The sequence below is a fragment of the Artemia franciscana genome, chromosome 4 (assembly GCF_032884065.1).
Source record: "Artemia franciscana chromosome 4, ASM3288406v1, whole genome shotgun sequence".
NCBI classification, from domain to species: Eukaryota; Metazoa; Arthropoda; class Branchiopoda; order Anostraca; family Artemiidae; genus Artemia; species Artemia franciscana.
The window spans coordinates 19,871,399-19,895,423 of NC_088866.1; the positions used below are offsets into that span (position 1 = coordinate 19,871,399).

Below are 24,025 nucleotides of genomic sequence, written 5' to 3' on the forward strand. Positions count from 1 at the left end.
AGTTGAAAGATCTAATTACTACTTTACGGATAACATGACCTCCCACAGCCTGTGAGGAAAGGCCTATAAGTCATGAAATTTTCCCATTGTCTGCGTATAGCATTTTTTATTAAGAAATGTACAGCACAGCTTAGATAACAATACAGTTATGAAAACTCGATTTATTTTTGGGACACAGTGCACGGTAGCGATGCTAGTGGCTGGAGACAGGAAAATGGCTGTACAGCTTAGATACCAATATTGCTATCTAAGCTGTGTATGTAGCAAAACAAAGTTGCGTTTCCCCCTATGGTGTTGTAGTACGATCTACGCGTCAGAGTACGGGCTTGGAGGAGGCGCCAAGTTAAGAGCTCTGTCCAAAAGCTTCTCCTGGGCAAGATAGAAGTTTTCATAACTATATTGGTAACTAAGCTGTGTATGCAGCAAAACAAAACTGCGTTCCCCCCTATGGTGTTGTAGTGCGATCTACGCGTCAGGGTACGGGCTTGGAGGAGGCGCCAAGTTAAAAGCCCTTTACCAAAAGCTTCTCCTGGGCAAGATAGGAGTTTTCATAACTGTATTGGTATCTAAACTGTGTATGCAGCAAAACAAAATCGTGTTCCCCCCTATGGTAGTGTAGTACGATCTACGCGTCAGAGTACGGGCTTGGAGGAGGCGCCAAGTTAAGAGCTCTGTACCAAAAGCTTCTCCTGGGCAAGATAGGAGTTTTCATAACTATATTGGTATCTAAGCTGTGATGTACACATATTTTTAGGAGGGGGCGGGTATCTATGGAGATAATTTTGCGTAAGGAGGGAAACCTCGGGAACACTTGAGGAGAAATTTTCACAGGGAGGATTTGAAAGAATGTTTATACGAAATTCTTTTTATTTGTCTTTCTCTTTGCCAGCTGAATTTTGCATGTGAAGATGTTTCAGTTTTAGAGGTGTTCTACATAGATATCAGCCAGTAACCCTGATAGAGGTATATTCTTTATTAATGGAGGTATATTGTTAATTACTCGTAGCATTTATAAACCAGATTTTACTAGTTTCATACAAGGCCAAAGAAAAGAAAGAAAAGTCATTGTTTTGAAAGAGAAAACCAATAAGAAATACCAAATAATTTGTCTCGTTTCCGAAAGGATTATCTACCCAAATATTAACACAATCTAAAACAAGGTATTTTTGTTTAGTTGAACGAAAAACCCATTCCCAACTATAAGGATATTAAACTATGTTTTTGTCTCACTGTTTTGAAAAACTTCCACTTGAAAAAAACTGGATATCAAAGACCTGGTTTTGATTACTCGAATCTCAATAGCAAAAACAAATGAGCCATTACATTCATCTTGTTTGCCTCCAGGAAACAAATTTATACAGTCTCAGGCAAGTAGTTATACCTGGATTCCGTCTCTATAGAAAGGATAGATCAACCAGAAGGAAAGGAGGGGAAGTGGCAATCCTCGTGAAAAAGGATATACCGTATTCAGAAATAGCCCCAAGAGAGTACCTGAATGAGATCGATGTTCGATGTGGTTAGCGTAAATTTAAATCTCCTTACATCCCTTATAATTATCATCCTTTTACAATCCTGATAGCAGCAATGGTATTAAAACCCTGCTTGAAGAAGAAACAAGAGCTAAAAACACTCTCATTTTTGATGACTTTAATTCTCATAGCCCTATTTCGAAAAATTGAGTATACTCCAACGTTGCGGGTAAGGACATAGAAGAATTTATCCTTACCTCTAACAATTTTACAGTTCTAACTCTGCATGATCTCCCTACATACTACAATATCAGGAATAATACCTCATCAACGATTAATTTTTAGTCCAACATGAATTGAGTCTGAAATCCAAATCTCTCTTGTTCTAGATCTTCAGACCGACCATACTGCAACCCTAATCGAAATCCATGCTGCAAAATACTCTCCTGTTCCCTCAACAATGAGATTCAATATAAAGACAGCAAACTGGACCCTCTTCAAAAACCAATTAGATAGCACTGATTACTCTACTACCAGCCATGCGGAAGATATTAAAATTTAAGCCAAAAAACTAAGTGACACTCTTAACAGCAACAGAAAACTCAATCAAGAAATTCTTTGATCAAATGCCCATTTCTCCGTTAAAGTAGTCTAACAAAAGCTGGTGTAGTCAAGACTCTCTAAGTGCAGTTTTAAGTTAAGAGTAAGCAAGAAACATTTTCCAGAGGCACCCAAGCCATTAAACTTTCATTACTCTTAGGAAGGCTGAAGCTTCAGTGAAGAGAATAGTTTTAAAGGCCAAACGCTCAGTCTGGAATGACTTCTCAGCCGAGACTGACCATAATTTTCCGTCAAGTGAAATTCATTCCTTTATAAATCAAATGGCTGGTAATAATAAGATTTATAACTCAAAGATCTTTTTACTAAAAGATTTATAACTCTTACAAAAACAGAAAGCACTTTGAAGATCGACAAAGACATTACCGGAGCATTTACTGTTTATCTCAAAACTGTTTATTCTTCAGGTCTATCTCACTACTACCAGTGCATTGAAATTTTTTCGAAAAGATGCTGCATAGGAGGTTAGAATGGTTTGCGGAAATTAATAGAGTTCTACCTAATTCCCAGGCCGGCTTCTGTAAGGGGTGTAATACCATAGATAATGTAATCCAGATTGAAGCAGCTGCAAGAAGTGCCATAAATAGCGGTGATATCGTGATAGGAGTCTTAGTTGACTTTGAATCGGCTTCTGACCACGTTTGCAAGTATTGTCAAATTCTAAAAGGGATGGATCCCCCGGATAGAATTGTTAAGTTTCTCTTCAATTATCCATCTGATGGAACCTACAAAGTCCGGGTGCAAAATGAGCTATCCAGAATATATATATATATATATATATATATATATATATATATATATATATATATATATATATATAAAATATTTATCTGAAAATATCTGAAAATATTTTTCAGATGGCGATTTTTATCACTTGGTAGTTTTTCTCTAAATGTGTTTCCGATTGTATATGACCATGAGGGGGAGGTCGGGGATGAGGAACGGAAGTCTCCTATACGAAATTTATTCTGCTTATTTTGGGGTTTACTGTTACTCTTTACTCTCATGATAACAGTTTATATGGATCTTTTGGCATTAAAATCCACCCTTTGAGGCATCTGCCCCCCTCCATCCCTACAAAGCATCCAGAGAACCCAACTGTAAAAATTTCAAGCTCCCGTCTACAAGTATTTAGAATTATTTATTTTTTGCCAAAAAAAAGGTTATGGATGTCTATTGTCTGTTTTTCTTTTTTGTTTCCTTTATGGATGATCGTATCAAAACAAGGATCCTAGAAGATCGGGAAATGGGCTCATTCGAACAAAAGTTAAAAGCTTAAGTGCCGCTTTAAGTGACCAAACAGAAAGGAGGACAGCTAGACCTTTCTCGTGTTCCTTTCCCCTCCCAAAACGTCCAAACGAAAAAGTGAGATCGCCATTTGTTTCATCATAGTTGAAAGGTCCAATAAATATAAGCATGTTTTACCTTGAGTGTCCAAAAATAAAAAGAGCGTTTAGGTAAAATGGCGCTCGGGGCAGCTACCCCCTCTTTGAATGGCTCTGCTCTGATGCATGCTAGAAGCCTAAGAATCTGAAGATAGATGAGCACAAATTCCAAATTAATCGGTATCATAAAATTGTTGAACGTCTGCATTATATACATTTTATCTCTACCATTGACTTCCATTGACTACCTCTACCTTTTTTAGCAAACGCTACCTACTTTATAGCAAGAATTATTCTATCCTGCAAAGCGTAGGCGCGGTCAGATAGAAAAAAAGACTTGCAAGGTTCTCTAGATACTGGCTGATGAAAACCGATAGGTTAGGTACATTTTTTTTTTTTTGGGGGGGGGGACTAGACAGGTGGTAAAACTGTGATAAACCCAGTATGCTAGTTCTGATTTGGATTATTATTTTCATACTTTTTTACCAAATGATTCTGGAATAATCGGAAAATATATTCATAATTGTTTTCTTTCATGAATGAATCCTCCTTATAAAAATCTGCATATATACCCCCTGTAATAATGATTTAGCAATATTGTAGGCTACCCAAGAAGATCTAGGATCCTATAGACAGAGCTTGGGGTCTAGAATATGCCTAGTATAGTATTATTAGAAAACAGTGGCTCCCTAAAGGATATTTATATCCACAATTATGGCTATTGAGAAAGAATCAAGAAATCAGAAAACAATTCTTATGGGTAATGTTTAGCCTATAATAACAGACTATTCAGGTAGGTAAGAAACAAATTTACCTTTTAAGTCAGAAATGCATTCTGAATCTAAATTTAACATTCATTTGTGTCAGAAATGGGCTCTCCCTATGCAAACTGTGTTAAATATGATTATTCTGCATATTATAAAGTAAGAATTGTTTTCTTAACATTTCCTTATGGGAAGGAGCTTATATAGGCCTAGCCTATACCTTAATTTGGATTCAAGATGCAATTCTGACTATAGAGGTAAGTTTTTACTGAAGAGGTAAGTTCTGGCATATGAAATTCTGTTAGACAGCAACCAGAGGGCAAGGACATTAGTGTTGTGTCAGTCCAAATTCTGACTACTCATTATAATCTTATGACACTAACTTGGCATTCAGCAGAGAGAGACTGAAACCAGAGTTTTGCTTGGAATCCCAATAGGCCTACTTAGTGCTTGAGCCAGACACAAAGTTCCATCTTAATAATCTGTTAATATAAACATTGCCCATTCTTGCTTTGTGATATGCTGGAAAATTTTAGTTAACACATTTTAAGGATTCTTCCACTACAGGCCTACTTTATCTGCAATACAGGCCTCCTTTATGTACAAATAAAGAAAACTGGTATCATTTTCAACAGGTGTCTGGCTATTTTTGAGAATTCAGTAAATATGTCATTCTAATAATTTCACTAGAATGGGAGTGAATAGATCACTTGATGTCTCCTCTATGCTCTTTTGTAATTCAATAATCACCCTTTCTGGGGGAAATTATATTTTGAGCCATTAATCTTAGAATACAATTGCTTCCTAAAAGTTGCATTATTACTATCTATTTGTAAACTTTACAACTTTGACTTATGCCTGCAAAAAATCAAGGAGTTGAGGTACCAAATATTATTTTGGTGCTTAACTGTTAACTAGTAGCCTACACACACAAGAATGTGGATCTATAAAATCAGACAATAAGCAGTTTATTGCTATTTGTATGCACAGACAATTAGCTTCAGCTCAGTGGAAAGGTATATTGTAATACATCTCCCAATCATGTATATTATATCCCAAACTGTATATTTCCTATTTATCTCCCAATCATCTCTGTTGTTTCAACCCCATGCCTGTAGATCCAAATTCTCAAGTGTGTACTGGCTAATAGATAGGCACAGTTTTTTTTTTTATCAGTGCATTTGACTAAATATAAGAGGAATACAAAAATGGAAGAATTACCATAAATTACTGTTTGGAGCAAATGTAAAGATTTTTCTTCCTTGTAATGCTCTATGATGACTTCTATAGGTTGTTTCATAAAGTTGCTTGCTATATTTGGGTTGATGAGTCAAGAGCTTCCTGATTGTACTCCTGCTGTAGTCATTCTTTGTCAGGATTTTGCTTGAATGCACCCACCAAATCAGCAGCCACTGTATCTTCAGAGAGTTGATTCCACAAGTTTGTTACTTCCTGGCTAAAGAAATGGCTTATTTATTGGATTGAAGAGTATTTGTTGAAAATTTTTTTTTGTAATGCTCTCTAATTACAAAATGTTCTTTTGAGATATATCTTTTGATCTTTCTGAGAGATTGGAGGGAAGACAACTATATAGATTTTATATGGGTGCTGAACTTAAGTTGATGATCCACAACAACTCCAAAATTTCTTTCTTCAAAAACTACTACAGAAAGGGGGTTACCTTGGAGATGTTACTGCTGATGTAGATTGTGATTGGCAAAGTGGATTAACTGGCATTTATCAGCATTGAAAGAGAGGAGCCATGTATCAGCCCATGTCCCAAGAATAAGAATGTTAAGATCCTTTTGGATAAATTGCAGGTCAGAGGATGTAGCTACTTTACCAAAAAGTTTTGAATCATCATCATAAAGAGTGAAGAGGTTTGAGAGAAGGTTGGGTACATCATTTATATTAAAGTTGAAGAGACTTGGTCCAAGAAATGGTCCCATAGGGAATGCTGCTTAAAACAGTTGTAGATGAGGAGAAATGACAGCAATGAACTCTTAAGGGTATTTAACTCTTACAAGTTGCATTCTTTCTGAAAGAAAACTCTGTATCCACTGGAAAATAACCTCATCAACAGCTTCTGCTTTTGTTTGGTGGTGAGGAATTCATGACAAACTCAGACAAATGCTTTTGTGCATTTTAGAAGCACCATGTTGACAGAGAAATTTTTATCCAACAATGATATGACATACTCATATGCCTGTAGTAGGTTAGTTATCAATGATCCTATATATCCAAAGCCACATTGAGGGGAAGTGACTATGTTGTTAGTTTCAAAGGGCTGAATTACAGCTTTGCTGATATATCTCTTGAGCACCTTTATAATTGCAATGTGGTTGGGACAGTCATTTTTGACATGATGGGGCTTTTTTTGTGGGTTGGTGTGATATAGGATGTTTTCCAATCTGATGGTAGTTCTCCATTTTGTTGGTACAGCTGGAACAGTCTACACAGGGGAGAACTGAGAACATTTCAGCAATCCTTGAGAAGACTTGGATGCATTTCATTTGCTCATTGCTGATTTTTGTCAATCCTCATTTGGGTTTGTTAACACCAAGCTTATCAAGGCTAGTTAAGACCATTTCCTCAGTAACTGACAATTCTGGTATTGGATCAGGTATTAAATCTGCAGGTGCTGCAGGGAAAGTTAGACAAGATCAGATGGTGAAAGCAGAACTAAACTGGGTATTCAATACACTAGCCTTGTCTACTGAGGATGAGTGGGTTAATCTGTAATGTTTGTGGTCAGAAATGGTTAGGATTCTTAGCAGAAACATGTCTCTAAAAGGATACAGGGTTTACCTTAATATATGTGGCAAGCTGCTCTTCATTTTCAGATTTCAGTTTTCTAATTGCATTTTGGGCAAGGTTCTAAGCCTTTGCATACCTCTGCCATTTCCCTGTGTTTTCTTGTTTTGTACCTTTTCTGGGCTCTGGCTATCCTGATGATTATTCTTTATGTATCCTTTGTGAGGAATGGAATTGGAAAAATATATGGGAGGGTGGATGGGAAGAATTTTTATTTAAATTCCCAATTTTTGATTTCAATGAAGATGCAAAAAAAATTTTAGGCTGGAAAAAGAGAAAATTGGATGTGAGGAGGAATAAAAAAAGAAAAAGAGGAATAGTTAAATATATTTTAAATGAGAAATAATAGAAGTGATCTAAGCAGTGCAGGTTACCAGTGAGTGTACTATCATCACTATCTAGTTTGCTGCTAAACAAGAAGCCCCAATGGATTTTTTTCTTGTCAGTTATTCAGAGATAATAGAAATATATGTCAAACATAAAATCTTGTAACATTATGAATAATAATAATAAACATTTTTATCAAAAGAAATTTCCCTTGAACCTCTCCTCCTTTTGTTAAAGAAACATTAACACTATTGCCCACAAGTATTACAAATATAAGGTGAAAGTTTTGATGAAAAATATTCATAACAAAGGTGTACACAGGTCTGACTGTTTGAGGAGTCAGTTTTTAGTGGGAAGATTCTGTCCTGGGGGATAAAAACATGGAAGTGGTCTGTTAAAGTAATATTTTAAGTTTACCTGGTAGGGGGCAGCAAGGGAGCTTTGAAACATCCTTGGCAGTATTTTCCTCTCCCCCCCCCCTGCCTGTGCATAGGCAATACACATATATATAAATTTAACTTTCATACCCAATTGTTTCTGAACATACCAAATATATCAGTTAAAAATCAATAGAAAATGTCAGGTTTTGTTAACAAAATATTTTGAATTTACAGTACAATGGCATCTGAAAAAGACATACTTGACACTTCTACAGGTAAACCACTGGTTGCTGCAGATCAAAATGGGCAAAATGCAATAGAGGATTTTGTGGATCCATGGAATGTTCATACCTGATCTATGAAAGGAGTTGACTATGACAAGCTCATAAGTAAGTTAATATTAATTTTAAATGTTTTCTTCAAGTGTAACAATTGTCCAACAAGGAATGCCCTATCATGGAATGGGAAGGACTATCAACCTTTACCTTAAAGTACCAAGGGCATCAAGATAGAACATTTTTTGTTGCTTTGGAACAAATTATTGGACTATTTTATCTGAAAGCTCTGATGTTCATATTTTTATTTTGGCTGTTTCAGACTTAGGTAGTTTTCAGGGTAGTATCCCATTTCCATCAGTATTGCCACATTACATTCTGAGAATAAATAAGCAAAAATAACTGGTTAAATTTACAACACTGTTCATCTGTGATAATTCAAACATCAACAATCTGTTGATTCTGTGAAACAGGTAAACCTTCAAAGGTAAGCCACACCTTCTTAAGCTGTTTGGTGCCACATGTTTTTAGCTTGTTTTTGTTGTTGTTTTTTTTTTGCAACGTTTTTTATTTATTTATTTGGCTCCACTAATACCAAAAACTAGATACCTGAATTTGGAGATCTTCTTTATTAATCCCAATTTTTTATTTTTTTTTCTAATGTTTCAAGACACTCATAGCTGTATAAGTTTTTTCATAGAAAAGGAAGGGGGTTTCACTGTCCTTGGTGCTTTAACATTAGTTAAAATAAGAATCGTTTTCTATTGAATGGACTAAGAGATTCTTTCAGACAGTTTGTGGTAACAGGCTGTAAGTTAAAATAAGCTATAAAACTTAGTTCAACTAATGTAAATTAAGAAAAATAAAAGAAGATGGAAGATCAATCTAAGTATACAATAAAGTAAAACCTGTTAAATTCTCAGCTTAAGGGGCATATCCACAATTTTTCTTCAGGGTGATAGAGTAAAAGAAAAAAAAATATATAAGACACATCAAAAATTTATTTATATGCACTTGTGTTCCCTTTCAACTAGCTGGCCCAAAATTTTTGGGGGAAGGGGGGGGGGGTGTTCAAACCTGCAAGATTTGGTTAGACTTGAAAAGGCTAAGAGATTCTTTCATGATGCTGATCTACTAAGTAAATCACTAGATTTTAAATACATTTCTACAACCAAGCCTGAAAGAATAAAAAAAAAAAAAAAAAAAAAAAAAAAAATCCAAGCAGAGTGGTTCCTCTTTGTTACCCCATGCTTGAAAAAATTTTATATATTTCAACTAGTTTTTAGTCTCAGGCCATATATGATAGCTTTTCAAAAGCAAAAACAAATTCTGCAAAATCGTATATAATTATCAACAATACTCGGAGTGAGTAAGAACTTGCGGAGGCGGGGGATGGGATGGGTTGGCCTTCCTAAATTCTTAGGATTTTTAAAACACTTGCATATGCATCACATATGCAGGGGAATTCCTATAATACTGGTTACTACGACCTCCAGAGAATTGGGAGCAACTATAAGTCTAAAAACTAGAGGTGGAGAGTCATTTACTTAATGGGCATCTGCCAAGTGGTGTCAATTCATGAAAATTCATCAGTGGGTGGGGTAGTTTTTTTTTGTTATTATACACAAAAGTTATTCTTTTAAAATCTATGGAAGGAGACAAAAAATCTAGGGGGTACAGGCTCTACCATGCCCTCTGGTGCCACTGGATCTGCAAGGACTGGTACAAAATTATGTTTCCGAATCTCTAATTTTAAGACTAGAAAACGACATCAGCTATTCTTTAAATTGTTTATCTTTCAGGGGGATCTTTCCCATACCCTGTGTGGTTTAACACCAGAGGCCTTTCTGGTTAAAAAAATATTAATTCATGTGTGGCCAATTACAGTTGCTGAGTGTAGGAAAGTAAACGTAAAAATGGACATAGCCAGAATGCACAGTTCATTTCAATATAAAAAGCAAGTAACTTGATAAAAAAATTGCCCCTTAGAGGAGCCTTAGGATGGTTTTCCCCACACCCCTCATTGCACTTTCTGTCTGAAGGGCCAAGAAACGGAGATCAGCACCGCCGGTATGGGCTGTAAAGTCCGTATTTTTTGTTTTTTGTCTCCTCTCTACATCTTCATTAATATGTTGTAGTTTTTCAGTTACCGTGTAGTTGTAGTTTCTCAATTGTAGTTGTAGTTATTATGAAAGCAATGCCATCCTTTTTTGGCTGCATTCCTTCAAATCTTTAGATCAAGTTAAAAATCCTAAATAAAATCTCAAATGCGTTTGCCAAATTTGCATTTCATGCTCAGCTACATCGCTATTCTTATAACACATTGTTTATAATTATTTGTTGAAAAATTTATCATTTCAATTATTCTTTCCTTTTACACAAATGGTCTATTCTTTTCACACTTATTCATGGACATTTCTTGAGATTTTCATTTCAAGTTTCAAATTCCCCTGTCAAATTTTTCTCATACTAGTCTCAGATTCTTTTACTAGGTATATAGATATATGTGTATATTTCTGACTCTGGTACTTCACCATTACTTACTTTATATTATTTGTAAATTATAGGTCTAATAATTTATAAATTCTTTGTCAGTTATTCTTTCCTTTTATGACAATAATGTCACCTTTTTTGACAATATTTCATGAAATTTTTATTTCAAGTCTCAAATTTTCCTTCCTAAACCAAATCTCAAATCCATTGACTATATTTGTATTTCCACCTCTAGTGCTTCACTATTATTTATAATATATCTTTCTATATACTCTGTTTAAGTGAGCGATAATTGTGCTTGTATTTACCTATGCATTTTTTCTCAAGAACGACTCCACATTTTTTTATTTTTTTAAATTTGCACACTGGCATTTTCTGGCTTGAAAATGCGATCAAGATAGGTCGTGAGCATAAGAAAATTTGTTTAAAGAAGATAAAGATCCTTCTGAGCCATTGCTGGCACATAGGGTGTCGTGTCAACGTTTCAGTTGCTGAGTGTTTTTTACAGGGGCCAGTAGTAAGCTTTTTTGCCCAACCCTGCTGCAGCGGGGATCGAACCTGGTTATTCCGTATTGCCAAGAAGAGCATCAATCCACTGGGCTACAACAGGTTGAAAAGTCGTTTAGAGCCTTAATTTTTTTTTTGTGTGTGAAAGACGGTCACGTTGTATACATTTAAAAAGCAACTTGCATCATTTTGCTTTTCCTATGGTTTATTATATAGTTTTTCGTATCTATGACGGATGCTAAATTAAATAATTAAAATAGCTAAAGCAAAGGCATAGAATAAGCGACAGCGAGAATCGCATTGAGTATTTGGCATCCTACGACTTAATAATAAGACGATGATTATGCTAATAAGTAATTTGAAATTTCAGAGGGTGTGTGCAATGTAGCAAGCCTGTATATTACTGAATTATGTAACAACATAATTAAGGCGAAAATATAATTAAGATGCCGTTGATTTTCAAAGACAAACTTACGTTCGCAGGGAAACTACACCTTCTTAGACTTCGGGGCCTTAAGTTTTTTGGCTATTTTTTACTAGTTTTTTAATTGCCGATCGCTGCTACCATAAACTCGACAAGTGTACAAGGAGCCCTTTTTCGTTAAAATTGAATTCCTGATTTTTCTGATATTTGTTTAGGTATTTATGGCTGTGAAAGTTTCCTCTTGACAAGTTGAAAATTGAGACCGTTTCCACTGTCCTTGGTACTTTCAGGAAAGAACATCGGAAAACATTACACATTTAAATAACCTCTTATTCCAGTTGCTGTTTCCTTTTCCAGTTGCTGTTTCCTTATAACCAAGCGGTGCCGTCTTTTTCGTCAGCATTCCCTCAGATATTCAAAGGCAAAGCGGACGTACCTTGTTTAATTCTTTGCGGAATTGACCAAGATCTGTATTTCCGGATGGCACGTGACGTGGCTCCCGAGATGGAATTTCTAAAGCCTTCTCTGGTGCATTCAAAGCTTTTGCCAGCTTTGCAAGGTGCGACCGCTAAGATGTCTGCAAGTGATCCCAACTCGTCAATTTTTCTGAAAGATACTGGAAAACAAATTAAGGAAAGAGTACTTATTTTTTATTTAAGGTACATCGTCATTAAAGATGATATTAAAATCTGCAATTGATGTCACCGAAAGGTTGATAGTTCTGGAATATTGCTTTAATTATTTGCCGATCAAGTATATATATATATATATATATATATATATATATATATATATATATATATATATATATATATATATATATATATATATATATATATATATATATATATATTACACATAAATTTTCAGTATTTAATTAAAGCCTATTCAGGATTTCTAGACCGTCTGTAGATTTTCTGCAGAATTTTTAATCAAATTAAATTAATTCTTCAAAACTAGTCAAAATATTTATTGGTAAGTTACCGCGATGTTCAAAAAATGATTGCTGCTGCCCAAGGTCATTTCAGGAATTTTGGTTTGGGGTGGTGGTGCTACAAAAAAAAAAATATTAGAAAATGTATCAAATATAAATTTTTATTTATTTTTATCGCGTTTTTACGAGTCAGTAAAAGAAAATTTGAATAGGAGAGTAAAACCTGTACCCCCCGCCTGGATAATGTATTGCTACTAAGTCTATTACTGTTAAACTCGTCGCATTACCAAGCTGGATGAGGCAAAAACAGTTGCGACCACTCCTCCCCTTTCCTTCCATCCAATGTTTCACCCTGTGGTTCCTCAATTTAAGTTAGTACTTGCTTTATATCCTTTCTTAGGAAGCCTATCAATCCAATTCTTGTGCTCCCTAGTTCGCATTTTAGCTTTGCTTTATCAATGCAGTTTTTTTTGGTAACCTTTCTTCATTTGTCTTAATACATGACCGAACTACCAACAAAATGCATTCTTGGCAGCATTCCTTCCTAAGAAATATGACCCCGAACTATTAACGAAATACAGTCGTTTGGCAACCTGAAATATCAACAAACTGCAATCTTTTGGCAACATATCTTTCTTTGTCTTAAAACATGACCGAACTATCAACAATATATAGTTTGTTGGTAACCTATATTCCTTCGTCTTAAAATATGATTGAACGGTCTTAACTTTTCTTTTGTTATAGATAATGGGATCGATCCCATTTTGTTGATCGTGGTAGCCATGGGCGCCGGAAAGGGGGCCATGCCCCCACCCCCTTGGAAATTCGGGACTATAAAATAATCATAAGGAAACCAAAGAAAAGAGAGCAGAATAGGGAAAAACTATGAGAAAAATGTGTGTTGCCCCATTGTTGGCTGCCTGCCAATAGATTTGACCATTCATAAGGAAAATAAAAGTTCTAATTTCTGACTGAGTGACCCCTTTTTTCCACAAACATTTTTCTATATGACTTCGGTTGGAGCAACAAAAAAAAATTCAATTCTTCATAGTAATGAATGGTAAGTAAATAACGATCCTTGTCAGTAAGGAAAGTATAAGAGCCTAACTATTGATAATATTCAATCAAAGAATCAGCTTTTTATGGTGATCTTAAATATGCATTTGTTTATTAGTAATTAGTGCAGTTATTACTACACAAGAAAGTTCGTGTAATTATAGAAAATACATGGAAAACAACAGAGGCAATTTCGATAATATGCCGTCAATTTTTGCTTGCATTTCAATAATACCCATGAGCTGGCATAGGAGGCCACTATAATCAGAAATGTTTTCCCTGATAGGAATGCTGGGAATTTCTGTACCCCCTGAACGGACTCGTTTTTTGTGTTTTATTATCATTTTTTTTTCTTTTTACAGGACTGATTGTATTTATCTAGTTTTTACTTTGAAAAAGATTAAATTTTTTACAGTTCTGAAGTATAAAGGTGTCATATATATTGGTTTTGTCAAAATTAAATTGATAATATTGACTTTGAAATTTTTTTCTGAATTTTTAATCTTAGTTTTATTGTTTTACTTTGAACAAACTACTATGATAATGTGTTACTTTTTATAAATACTGAGTTTAAAGGCATTGAATATTTTGGTGTTTGATGACCCAGTTCAAAACTGTCGTAATTTTTAAACAAAAAATCCTCCAACGCCTCGGCATTTGTCAACAGAACTGAATGCCGGGAGTTTATATATTAGTTTTTTTAAGTAGGCTATTGTTCTGTGTATTTTTTGTAATTACTTACTTTTTTCATTTTTGTATACTTGTATTTTAATTGACATACTTTTTCCGTTTTCTTTAGAAAAATGTTAGTCTCTAAGCTTCATGAAATAAAAAAACAAGTTTTTTCAACTTATGATAAGGAGAAACATTAAAACTTATGGACAAAATTTATTTCATATATGACGTTGGGTTGCCCCCTCCTCAACACTTTGCTTTTCATGCTACAGTTTTTCGGCACTTTAAAAAAGTTACTTATTGTTCTAATTAAATGACCCTTGTTTTCCAGGAGTCGTTTATGAAAAGAATTCGACAAAAATTTATACTTGATTGTAAAGAACGAGGTTTTGGAAGGGGGCAACCCCCCCCCCCCCCTCATATAGGTATTAATTTTTGTTCGTTTGAAGTTTTAATGTTGCTCCTTACATCTAGTTGGATAAACTCGTTTCTTGTTCAATATCTGATCGTTGTTCTAATAACGCCGGGATAACTGGCTCCACCTCCACAGGAAAATCCCTCTCCCAATAGAAATATCCTCTGAACAATTCAATTGTGGAGAAAATTTACCCCGGACAATTACCCTTAACAATGACTAACATAAAAACTACTGGACTAAAAATAAAATTAAATTGAAATAAGAAAGCACTAAAGTTTCCAAAAATAATAAATCTAAAGCAGAAGTCCAAAACATGCTGTTCTTTTTGGGTTTTATTTTCTCGTTATCCGAAATTACTTCTTCGCCCTTTATCTTAAGTCAAAGCGACTTATTCTTCTTCTTCTTGACATTAATTTGCATACCTTTTCTTGTATTGTAAGCTCTCAAGACTTCCATAAATTTATTTGTTTTCCTAATATTTTGATCTAGGACACTCAAACTGTCAATATAATCAAGGAGAGTTTTACATTCCGTTTTGATACCGTATTCTCAAGTACCCTTTGTGTTTCCTTAAGATACCTTGCTCTACTACATTCTCTGAAATATCGAGCCGAAGTTTTTACAGAAAGTGGTTGTTCACCCTGATAAGACTATATCCTGATAAGACCTGATAAGATTATATAAGACTGATAAGAGAAAGAGAGATTACTCTTGGAAAAAAGAGAGATTACACTTGGACAAAAGCTTGAGATTTTGATTGAAAATTGGTTCACTTCTCCCTCTACAAAAGCACCTATAAAGACCTAATCAAGTCATTCATTACCAGTGAAATCGGGAAAGTGGGTATGATAATTTGATATGGCCTCACTTTGTTTACAACATAGTTGACAGTCCTGTGGTGGCGCAGTGGATTTGACCTTAGCTTGGTAATACGGGACCCAGAGATCGAATCATGCTGCAGGAATGCACTACAGGGCCGACGCAGGGACCATAGTAGTCAAGAAGCGTCGTTAATCTGATACAATACAACATAGTTGACAAGCATAAGCATTGTTAATATTTACTTACTAAAAAAAACTACAGCCCCATTCTGATTGTGAAGCATGTTCATATGTTGCAACGGAGTGGTTAAAAACAGATTTCAATCCAAAATGAATGAATCTTTGCCTTGTTATTAATTTTGATGGATGAACAGGCTTGAAAACCAAAATTTTCCTCAGAAAATTAGTTGTTTTTTTTTTCTTAGCAAAGCTAAGATTTGAATACACTTGTCAATACTACATTAGCTATATCACACACACAAAAAAGAATAATTAAACTTCAAAATATCGGAAGATTTCTAGAATTTAGCAAAATTTATTTAGAAACAAACAACTCCAATAAATACAAAAAAATGTAAAGCAAAAACAAGTACTTGATCAAATTCAGACTTCGTTCCCATAAACAGGTGGCTCCATAGTACTCAGTGGATTTTCTTGAACTCGAATTTTTGGAACATGACCTGGCTCAAAAACTTGATGAATAATTTTTTTTGTTTTGAATTTTCCTCTAAGCTAGCTTGCCTTTTGGGACGACTTTTTTTTTATATGTTAGGAACAGCTTTAACCGGATACTAATATGAAGTTTCCGGAGGAGACACTATTTTTGTATCCTTGCCATAGCCGTTATTAGAATACACAATAATCTGTTTTGGTTTCTTATTTTTCTTCTGTTTTTCAGAAGGTTTTTGATTTACTTTTAGCACCAATTTCATACAACCTAGTCCAATAACTTTTTTATCCCGTCTTCTTGTTTGATGTTTGATCATAGTAAATAGATTTTGCAGGCTTGTAGAGCGTAAATGCTTCCTCGGTGACCTAGGATTGTGCTTGCTACTAATCGCTGTCTCAGTTTTTGATTTAGGAAGTCTACCCACTTTACTTTGTTTGGGATGGGTTTGAGGCTTCTGTTTCTCTTCACATTTGGTATGCTTTAAATACCTTAACTCCAACTTTATTTCAGCATCATTCGACTTGGACTCCTGCACAAGACTCATCATATTTTTGGTATGAGAAAAGCTTCGGGTGAAAACTTGTTGCTCCACATTCTTGTGGTTTTCTGACTGGGATCTGCTGAGCTTCTTGGGATTCTCTGTATTTGATTTCAGCTGTATATCACTGGCAACAGTGGTCTTGCTTTTTGAATCACACTGACTATCTAAACTACCTTGCTTCTTCAAAGTCTGAACTGGAGCTGTTTCATTTTCAAGCCAAACTGTCACTTTATCTTTCATATGCATTTTAGCAGTTTCACTTTTCCATTTACTATGCAGACATTTACAGAGCAGAGTGCGCTTTCCATGAATGGAAGTTTTTCAATGATGGCCCCATTTACGTTCCACACAAACTGTAAGCGGGGAGTTCCTCATTTGTTACTCAGGAGCGTCTTTGATACTTGGTACTTGATGCTATAGCATGGGTGATCAGTAGAACCACAGAGCGCACACTTCAAAACACCAGAATAGGGATTGTCCTTTGACTTACTGTGATCAGCGGTGCACCAAGAACAACAGGCAGAGTTCTTACAAACTTTCGCGGAATGTCCATATTGCTGACAGCTATAACAGCGCATAGGAAGGAACTTGTATTCCTCAATTTGGTGTCTTTCGTAACCAAAAAAATAGGGTTCATACAGGCTCTCTGTAAATCAGCTTTCTGTTCAAACGGTAGTTTGTATGAACGAGTCTGACGTATCTTCTCAGCTTTCACACAGCTCTGAATCATCGCACATAAGTCCAAATCGTTGAGTGTTGAGCCAAGTGTTGAGCTGTGATACTAAGTCTCTATCAGACCTTTACACCAATGATCACATGATGCTCACCAGATAGGGGAGTTGCTCAGATTTTTCACAACAACAGTAATAATTATTACTACTACCTATCCTATCTAACCTATCCTAATATTACTATCTAATTACTATCTGTCTAATTACTATCTATATTACTATCTAACCTAGCCCAACTAAACCTAGCCTGACCTATCCAGTTTTTTACATTCATAAAGATATTTGTTATTTCAATATTTCAATATACTCACCAGATAGAGGAGTTGCTCGGATTTTTCACAGCAACAGTAATAATTATTACTACTACCTATCCTATCTAACCTATCCTAATATTACTATCTAATTACTATCTATATTACTATCTAACCTAGCCCAACTAAACCTAGCCTGACCTATCCAGTTTTTTACATTCATAAAGATATTTGTTATTTTCAAAAATATGTTTTGGCTCTGCAATTGTATTGGCTCTGCAGTATTGGCTTGCTCTGCAATTGGCATTATGTTCATATTTAATATGAGCAAGGTATCGGAGGCCTTTTCTCTTGCAGAAAGAAATTCTGGGTCTTTTATATATTCTGTTTCTATACATTTTTCAAGTTTTATAGCAGCTTCCTTCAGGTTTTGAAAAAGCTTAGATTTCTTCAATTTAATGAATTCTGTTTTTGTCAGATCTGAAAAACTGTGTAATTTCTTAATAATGGCTCCTTGGTGCAGCCCCTGAAGACCAATTCCATGAAAGGCCGCCTCTAAAACGACTGCTGGTGGCCTACAGTCAATTATCTTCATAATTTTTTCCATCGTCTCTTCAATAAACATTTTTTCTTTGTCAGAGTCCCATTTGTCCCATTCTAGACCAATATCTTCAATTACCTCATTGACAGTGCGTAGTGCAAACAACTGGTCTTTCCATGGTTCTTCGGGGGTCATTAGATCATTAACCGGGCCTTTTATCAGCTCAAGAAAATACCATCTAAAGTCGTATCTGTCTATAATGAGGGTTTCATGGAGAATATCATAAATCTTGTTCAGAAGCTGACCATGATTAGCTTCATCGTCCTTCCTTTTTGACTTTTCTTCCTTATTTTTGTCATGGATTTCAAAGATTTTCCTCAAGATTTGATCAATTTTAATTATTACATCACAGTCGAATATTTTAGCACCGAAGGTTTTCAAACAGACAACCAATAAATCGAGCTTTTCCAACAAAATCTCCTTATTTGGCTCATCGACTATATTTTCCACTATAGAAAAGAAAATTGTTTTCTTATATTTTCGATCTTTATATTTGGCATACTCACATACTACGCTACAGCTTTGTACTGCAGCTCTTCTGATGTTAACTTCAACAAAATTAATATTTTTTAATATTATTTCGCATGCTTTGTCAGCGTCAGAAGAATCTTCTTTGACTCCCGCAACAAAAGTTGCCAGTATTTTCAAATCAATAGCTTTCCTTTTGATGTCTTCTGTTATTTTTATTTCCATATTGTTCTCAGCAGCATCTCGATCTTCGAAATGTAAATCAGGTTCCATATTAGCTGCTTGAATGACAAGTGGTATAGCCATTTGTAAGTAAGGTTCTAACTGTGGTCCAAGGATTTCACATATTCTAGCCCAAGCTAGAATCAAGGACCCTAGTTGAGGGCCGTCATAAGCCATTTTGCCAGCATTGGTATGAGACTTGTTAAGCAGACCCGTGACTTCTTTGACGCCAGTTGCAAACCCTTCACAGCCAACATCTAATCCTACACCCTTGTTGGCTGTTTTGAGACCATTTTTATGCTTAAGAATTCTATCTGGGTTTCTATCCACATTCTTTGGCCTTTCATCCTTTTTGGATTCTCCATATTTTTTAATTGCCCACGTGGTTACTATTCCAGCGCAGGGAATCGTAATGGCTAACACTTTAAGCATCATTAACACTCTTTTTAAATAACTGATAAAAAGGCCTGAAGATCTCCGTATATATAGTGAAAATGACGTCATTGCTGATGGACGGCTATAATACAAATAACAATACTGACGTCATACTAATCTGCACTGATAATGTATTTATAGAACCTGAAATGGGTCAAAATGCGAAAAATGACGTCATTTTAACTCATGAAGACAACAGCAGAAATAAGACTAATATACTTGAGAAATATTTCGTCAGTTCTTAAATATGTCTTTTTTAAGGAAAATAATTTACAAAATGACAAAATCATAAAAGAGCTTCAAACTTATTAAATTGTGAGGTTATATTTAAATGTAAAAGCACAGACATATATGTTAAGTTACGTTACGCCATGTCTTGTTCAGTAAGTGTCCATTAATAAACGCGTGGAGACTCTTCATATAAAAATCTTTCAGAAACTTTTGTTTCGGCTTTGGTGGATCATGCTAATTTACTGCCCATTTTGTACAGTTTAAGGAGGCTAAGCACAAAGGCTTAACAAAAGTCTGTCAAAAGATAGAAGCTGGTGTGTTCTTTTATGTCATTGAATTGATGTAAACTATGTGACAAATTGTATTAGATTTAATCTCTATTCTACCTAATTTTTAAGTTTTAATGTTGCTCCTTACTTTCATTTAAACAAACTTGTTTTTTTGTTTAACTTAGCCAAGAGACGTGTGAGCCATGGGCCGATTGACTACATTGGCTTGCAGAAAAATAATGTACGCATCGCATTGCAACTACTTTATATTTTGAAGCGAGGAAAGACTTGGCTATTTTTTTTAAGGATATGAGCCATAGACAGTCCGAATGCATCCACGGGTATCTTTCTATTTGTCAAAAAGTAATGAAAGTGCCGCATTGCAATTATTTTATATTTTTAAGTGGGAAAAAATTTGCTATTTTTTTTAAGTATATGAAGCACAGACATTCGGAATGCATCCACACGTATCTTTCTATTTGTCGAAAAGTAATGAAAAATGAAAGTGCTGCATTGCAACTATTTTATATTTTGAAGTGGTGAAGACCTGGCTATTTTTTTTTTAAGTAAGTGACCCATACACAATCCGAAGGCATCCATGGGTGTCTTTCTACTTGTCGGAAAGTAATGAAAGCGCCGCAAAGTATATGAGCCATAGACATTCCGAATGCATCAACACGTATCTTTCTATTTGTCGAAAAGTAATGAAAAATGAAAGCGCCGCATTGCAACTATTTTATATGTTGAAGTGGGGAAAGACCTGGCTAATTTTTTTTTAAGTATATGAGCCATAGACAATCCGAATGCATCCACGGGTATCTTTCTTTTTGTCGAAAAGTAATAAAAGCGCCGACTCGCAACTATTTTATGTTTTGAAGTGGGGAAAGACCTGGCGTTTTTCTTAAGTATATGAGCCATAGACAATCCGAATGCATCCACGGGTATCTTTCTTTTTGTCAAAAGTAATGTCAGCGCCACTTTGCATCTATTTTATATTTTGGAATATGTAAAAACGTGGCTTTATTTTTTGGCTATCTACTAATAAGCCGACTGAACAGACGGTTGTCACATTTTATATAAAAAATATGAAAGTGATACCTTGTAGCTATTTTGTACGTCGGAGTACGAAAAGGCTTGGTTAAATTTTTTAAAGAGTTTTATGAGCGATACACGACTCAACTGTGTCGACGCGTGTCTTTTTGTTTGTAAAAAATTAAGAATAATGAAAAAATTACAATCACTTAGTATTTTGGAATAGGAAAAATACTTGATACATTTTTTCAAGAAATCTACTATCTATAAGTCGACTTCATGGACAGTTGTCTTATTTTTTACAAGGAATATGAAAGTGGTAACTTGCAATTATTTTATGCTTTAGAGTACAGAAAGGCTTGGTTACATTTTTTCAAGAATTCTACTATCTTCGAATAAGTCGTCTGCGTGGACGGTTGTCTCATTTCTAATAACAAAGATATAAAATTGGTGCCTTGCAACTATTGTATGCATTAGAGTACGAAAACGTTTGGTTAGTTTTTTAAAGAGTCTTATGAGCGATAGACGACTCAACTGTATCAACGCGTGCCTTTTTGTTTGTAAAGCAATAAGTAATAATAATGAAAATTTTCATTTACTTAATATTTGAGAATACGAAAATACTTGCATTTTTTTTAAGAAGTCTAATATCTATAAGTCAACTTTATGGACGATTGTCTCATTTTTTTTTACAAGGAATATGAAAGTGGTAACTTGCAAATATTTTATGCTTTATAATACAGAAAGGTTTGGTTACATTTTTAAGAATTTTACTATCTTGGAATAAGTCGTCTGCGTGGACGGTTGTCTCATTTCTAATAATCAATATAAAAGTGGCGCCTTGCAACTATTATATGCGTTAGAGTACGAAAAGGCTTGGTTAATTTTTTTTCAAAGATTCTATGGGCCTATGGGTACTTGTAGAAAAATAATGAAAATATTGCAATTGTTTATACTTTGGAATAAGAACAACAATAATGGGAAAACAATGGGGAATTTTCCTAAAACAATGTTTTTTTTAACCATTAAATGAACATTTCGGGTCTATATGCAAGGGCTATATTTTAAGAGCAGATAAGACTGGTTTTCAAAGGATAGAAGCCCGTGACGTGGTTCCAGGCGGAGTGGTTGAAGTTTCTGGTGAGTAAAGGGTGTTATCAGCTTTCTCCAGAGATGCGAGTCTCAAGGCTTGGAGTGAACATCAGAGAAGAAATTTAAACCTAGTGAAAAAATTGACTACGGCTTTCAGTCTATTTGAGCTTGGTTATCCCTGTGACACACACAGATTCTTATACTTACATACCTAAAAGGGCTGTCCTCAGCAAAGAACATCTATAAATCAAATAAGGCTTGGAATAAATGCGATCGTTAAAACTAAAATTAAACAGTCCTAGAATAATTACTTCAAGGAAGTACATCCAGGCTGCTTCCTGGTCGTATTAAAAAGGTTTTACACTTTGGAGCTCGAAAAGGCTTTAGAAACTTCTAAATGTCTAGGAGCGTCTGAGTCATATGTGATTTGGGCCATTTCTATCGTTGCCTATTTTCGACGAAAATTGAAAAGTTTCCCTGTAGAATCTCAGGGAATAGAATTGGGACAAAATTTAAACTTTGGTGTAAACAGTAAGGTATTGACGAGGGGGTGAACCCTCTCATATACGTAATAAAAACGTACGAATAAAAAAGTTTGTTACAAAAGTTAATTCGTGAGTTACGTAAATTTTTACTTATAAAAACGTTCGTAAAAAAATTAAAAGTTCTAGTTGCCTTTTTAAAAACCGAGAAATTGGAGGGTAACTAGGCCTACTCCCCCGCTTCTTTTTCTCCAAATCGTCCAATCAAAACTATGAGAAAGCCATTTAGCCATAAAAATAAATTAATATGCAAATTTCATTTTAATTATTCATGTGCGGAAAGCCAAAATCAACACATGCATTATTTAAAAAACGATCAGAAATTAAATAAAAAAAACGAGTTTTTTTTTTAACTGAAAGTAAGGAGCGATATTAAAACTTAAATCGAACAGAAATTACTCCGTACATTAAAGGGGCTCTTTCCTCCTCAACGCCCCACTCTTTGCGCTAATTTTTTTTACTGTTTTAAAAAGTAGAGTTGAGAGAAAGAGTCAAACTTTAGCGTAAAGAGCGGAGCGTTGAGGAGGGAAGAGCCCCTTTAATATACGCAGTAATTTCTGTTCGTTTTAAGTTTTAATCTCGCTCCTTACTTTCAGTTAAAAAACACTTTTTTTTTTTTAATAACTGAAAAAGAACAGGATTGCTTTGTATCTATGGAATCTCTGAAACTATTTTTCTTTCTTTCTTATGCTAGGTTCTTGTAATTTTGTGTATTTGGCTCTGGTCATATTCAGAAGTTGGTGTATGCTCTGTCTCCCGCATGCATATCTTCAGGACGAATAAATTCATTCGGTGAAAACCAGCACTGCAATGCGCATGTACAGCTTGACGATTTATTCGATAATCTGATTTGGAATTTTAGCTAAGGAATTTACGGATTTAATGTCTTCTGAATATCCGATTTAATCGATTTTTGTCCTGCTCGCTTCAAACCCGATATTTACTGTCTTATTGAATATATTTAATTTTTGTAAAACTCAGAACAGTCCGATTCTGCGTAAGATTAACAAATAGCTTTTATTTGTTTTCTCCTATGTTATTTTATTTTCTATATCAGTGGTTCTCAAGCTAGGGGTGGCGGGCGAATATTAAATGAATTTTGGTTGTGATCATTAGTATTTATAATGTTCAGATTCCGTAGTGGTGAGTAGGGGAACTTATTTGTTATAATTGAAAAACAATGCAGGTGTCCCCAAATGAATGAAAGACTGCTGAAGTAAGAAACACAACTTAAACAATTTTTTGTTTTTACATAATTACACCTGTCCATTTTCTTTACAAAGTAATTTCAATGGAAAAAATGTATTTGTTTCCGATTTTTCTTCATTACAGTTTCGGCATCAATTCAACTCTTAATAACAGTGAGTTTTATATACCCAATTTATTTCTGTGCTTAGTTTAATGTAAACCATAGCCAAAAGTCCGGCCTCACATAGATATAAGCCAGTAAAGAGGAGGAGGACTTTCATAGATTCATCAAACAGGCAAGGATGGTTATCAGCAACTGAAAGACGGAATTTCGACAACTGTTTACGATTGCAACTATTTTCAGCGAAGTCTTTCAGCGATCTTCCGGTAAA

The 24,025-nt window shown here is 34.9% G+C and overlaps 2 protein-coding genes and 1 long non-coding RNA gene across 4 annotated transcripts in view; 2 read left to right on the plus strand and 1 right to left on the minus strand.

Moving 5' to 3' along the window:
• Positions 1-24,025, plus strand: part of LOC136026112 (tryptophan--tRNA ligase, cytoplasmic-like) — a 287,826-nt gene that overhangs the window by 35,297 nt on the left and 228,504 nt on the right. For both annotated transcript variants that reach the window (XM_065702394.1, XM_065702395.1), the window contains exon 8: positions 11,814-12,115. In XM_065702394.1, coding sequence (XP_065558466.1) covers positions 11,814-12,115 — 302 coding nt within the window. The remainder of the gene's footprint in view (positions 1-11,813; positions 12,116-24,025) is intronic.
• Positions 3,015-5,780, plus strand: LOC136026122 (uncharacterized). Its single transcript, XR_010617211.1, has 2 exons — positions 3,015-3,849; positions 5,527-5,780. It is a non-coding gene; the product is annotated as an uncharacterized LOC136026122 (long non-coding RNA).
• LOC136026115 (importin-5-like) overlaps positions 15,737-24,025 on the minus strand; it is a 145,658-nt gene continuing 137,369 nt past the window's right edge. Inside the window, exon 2 of the mRNA XM_065702397.1 lies at positions 15,737-16,040. The gene's annotated coding sequence lies outside the window, so the exon portion shown is untranslated. The remainder of the gene's footprint in view (positions 16,041-24,025) is intronic.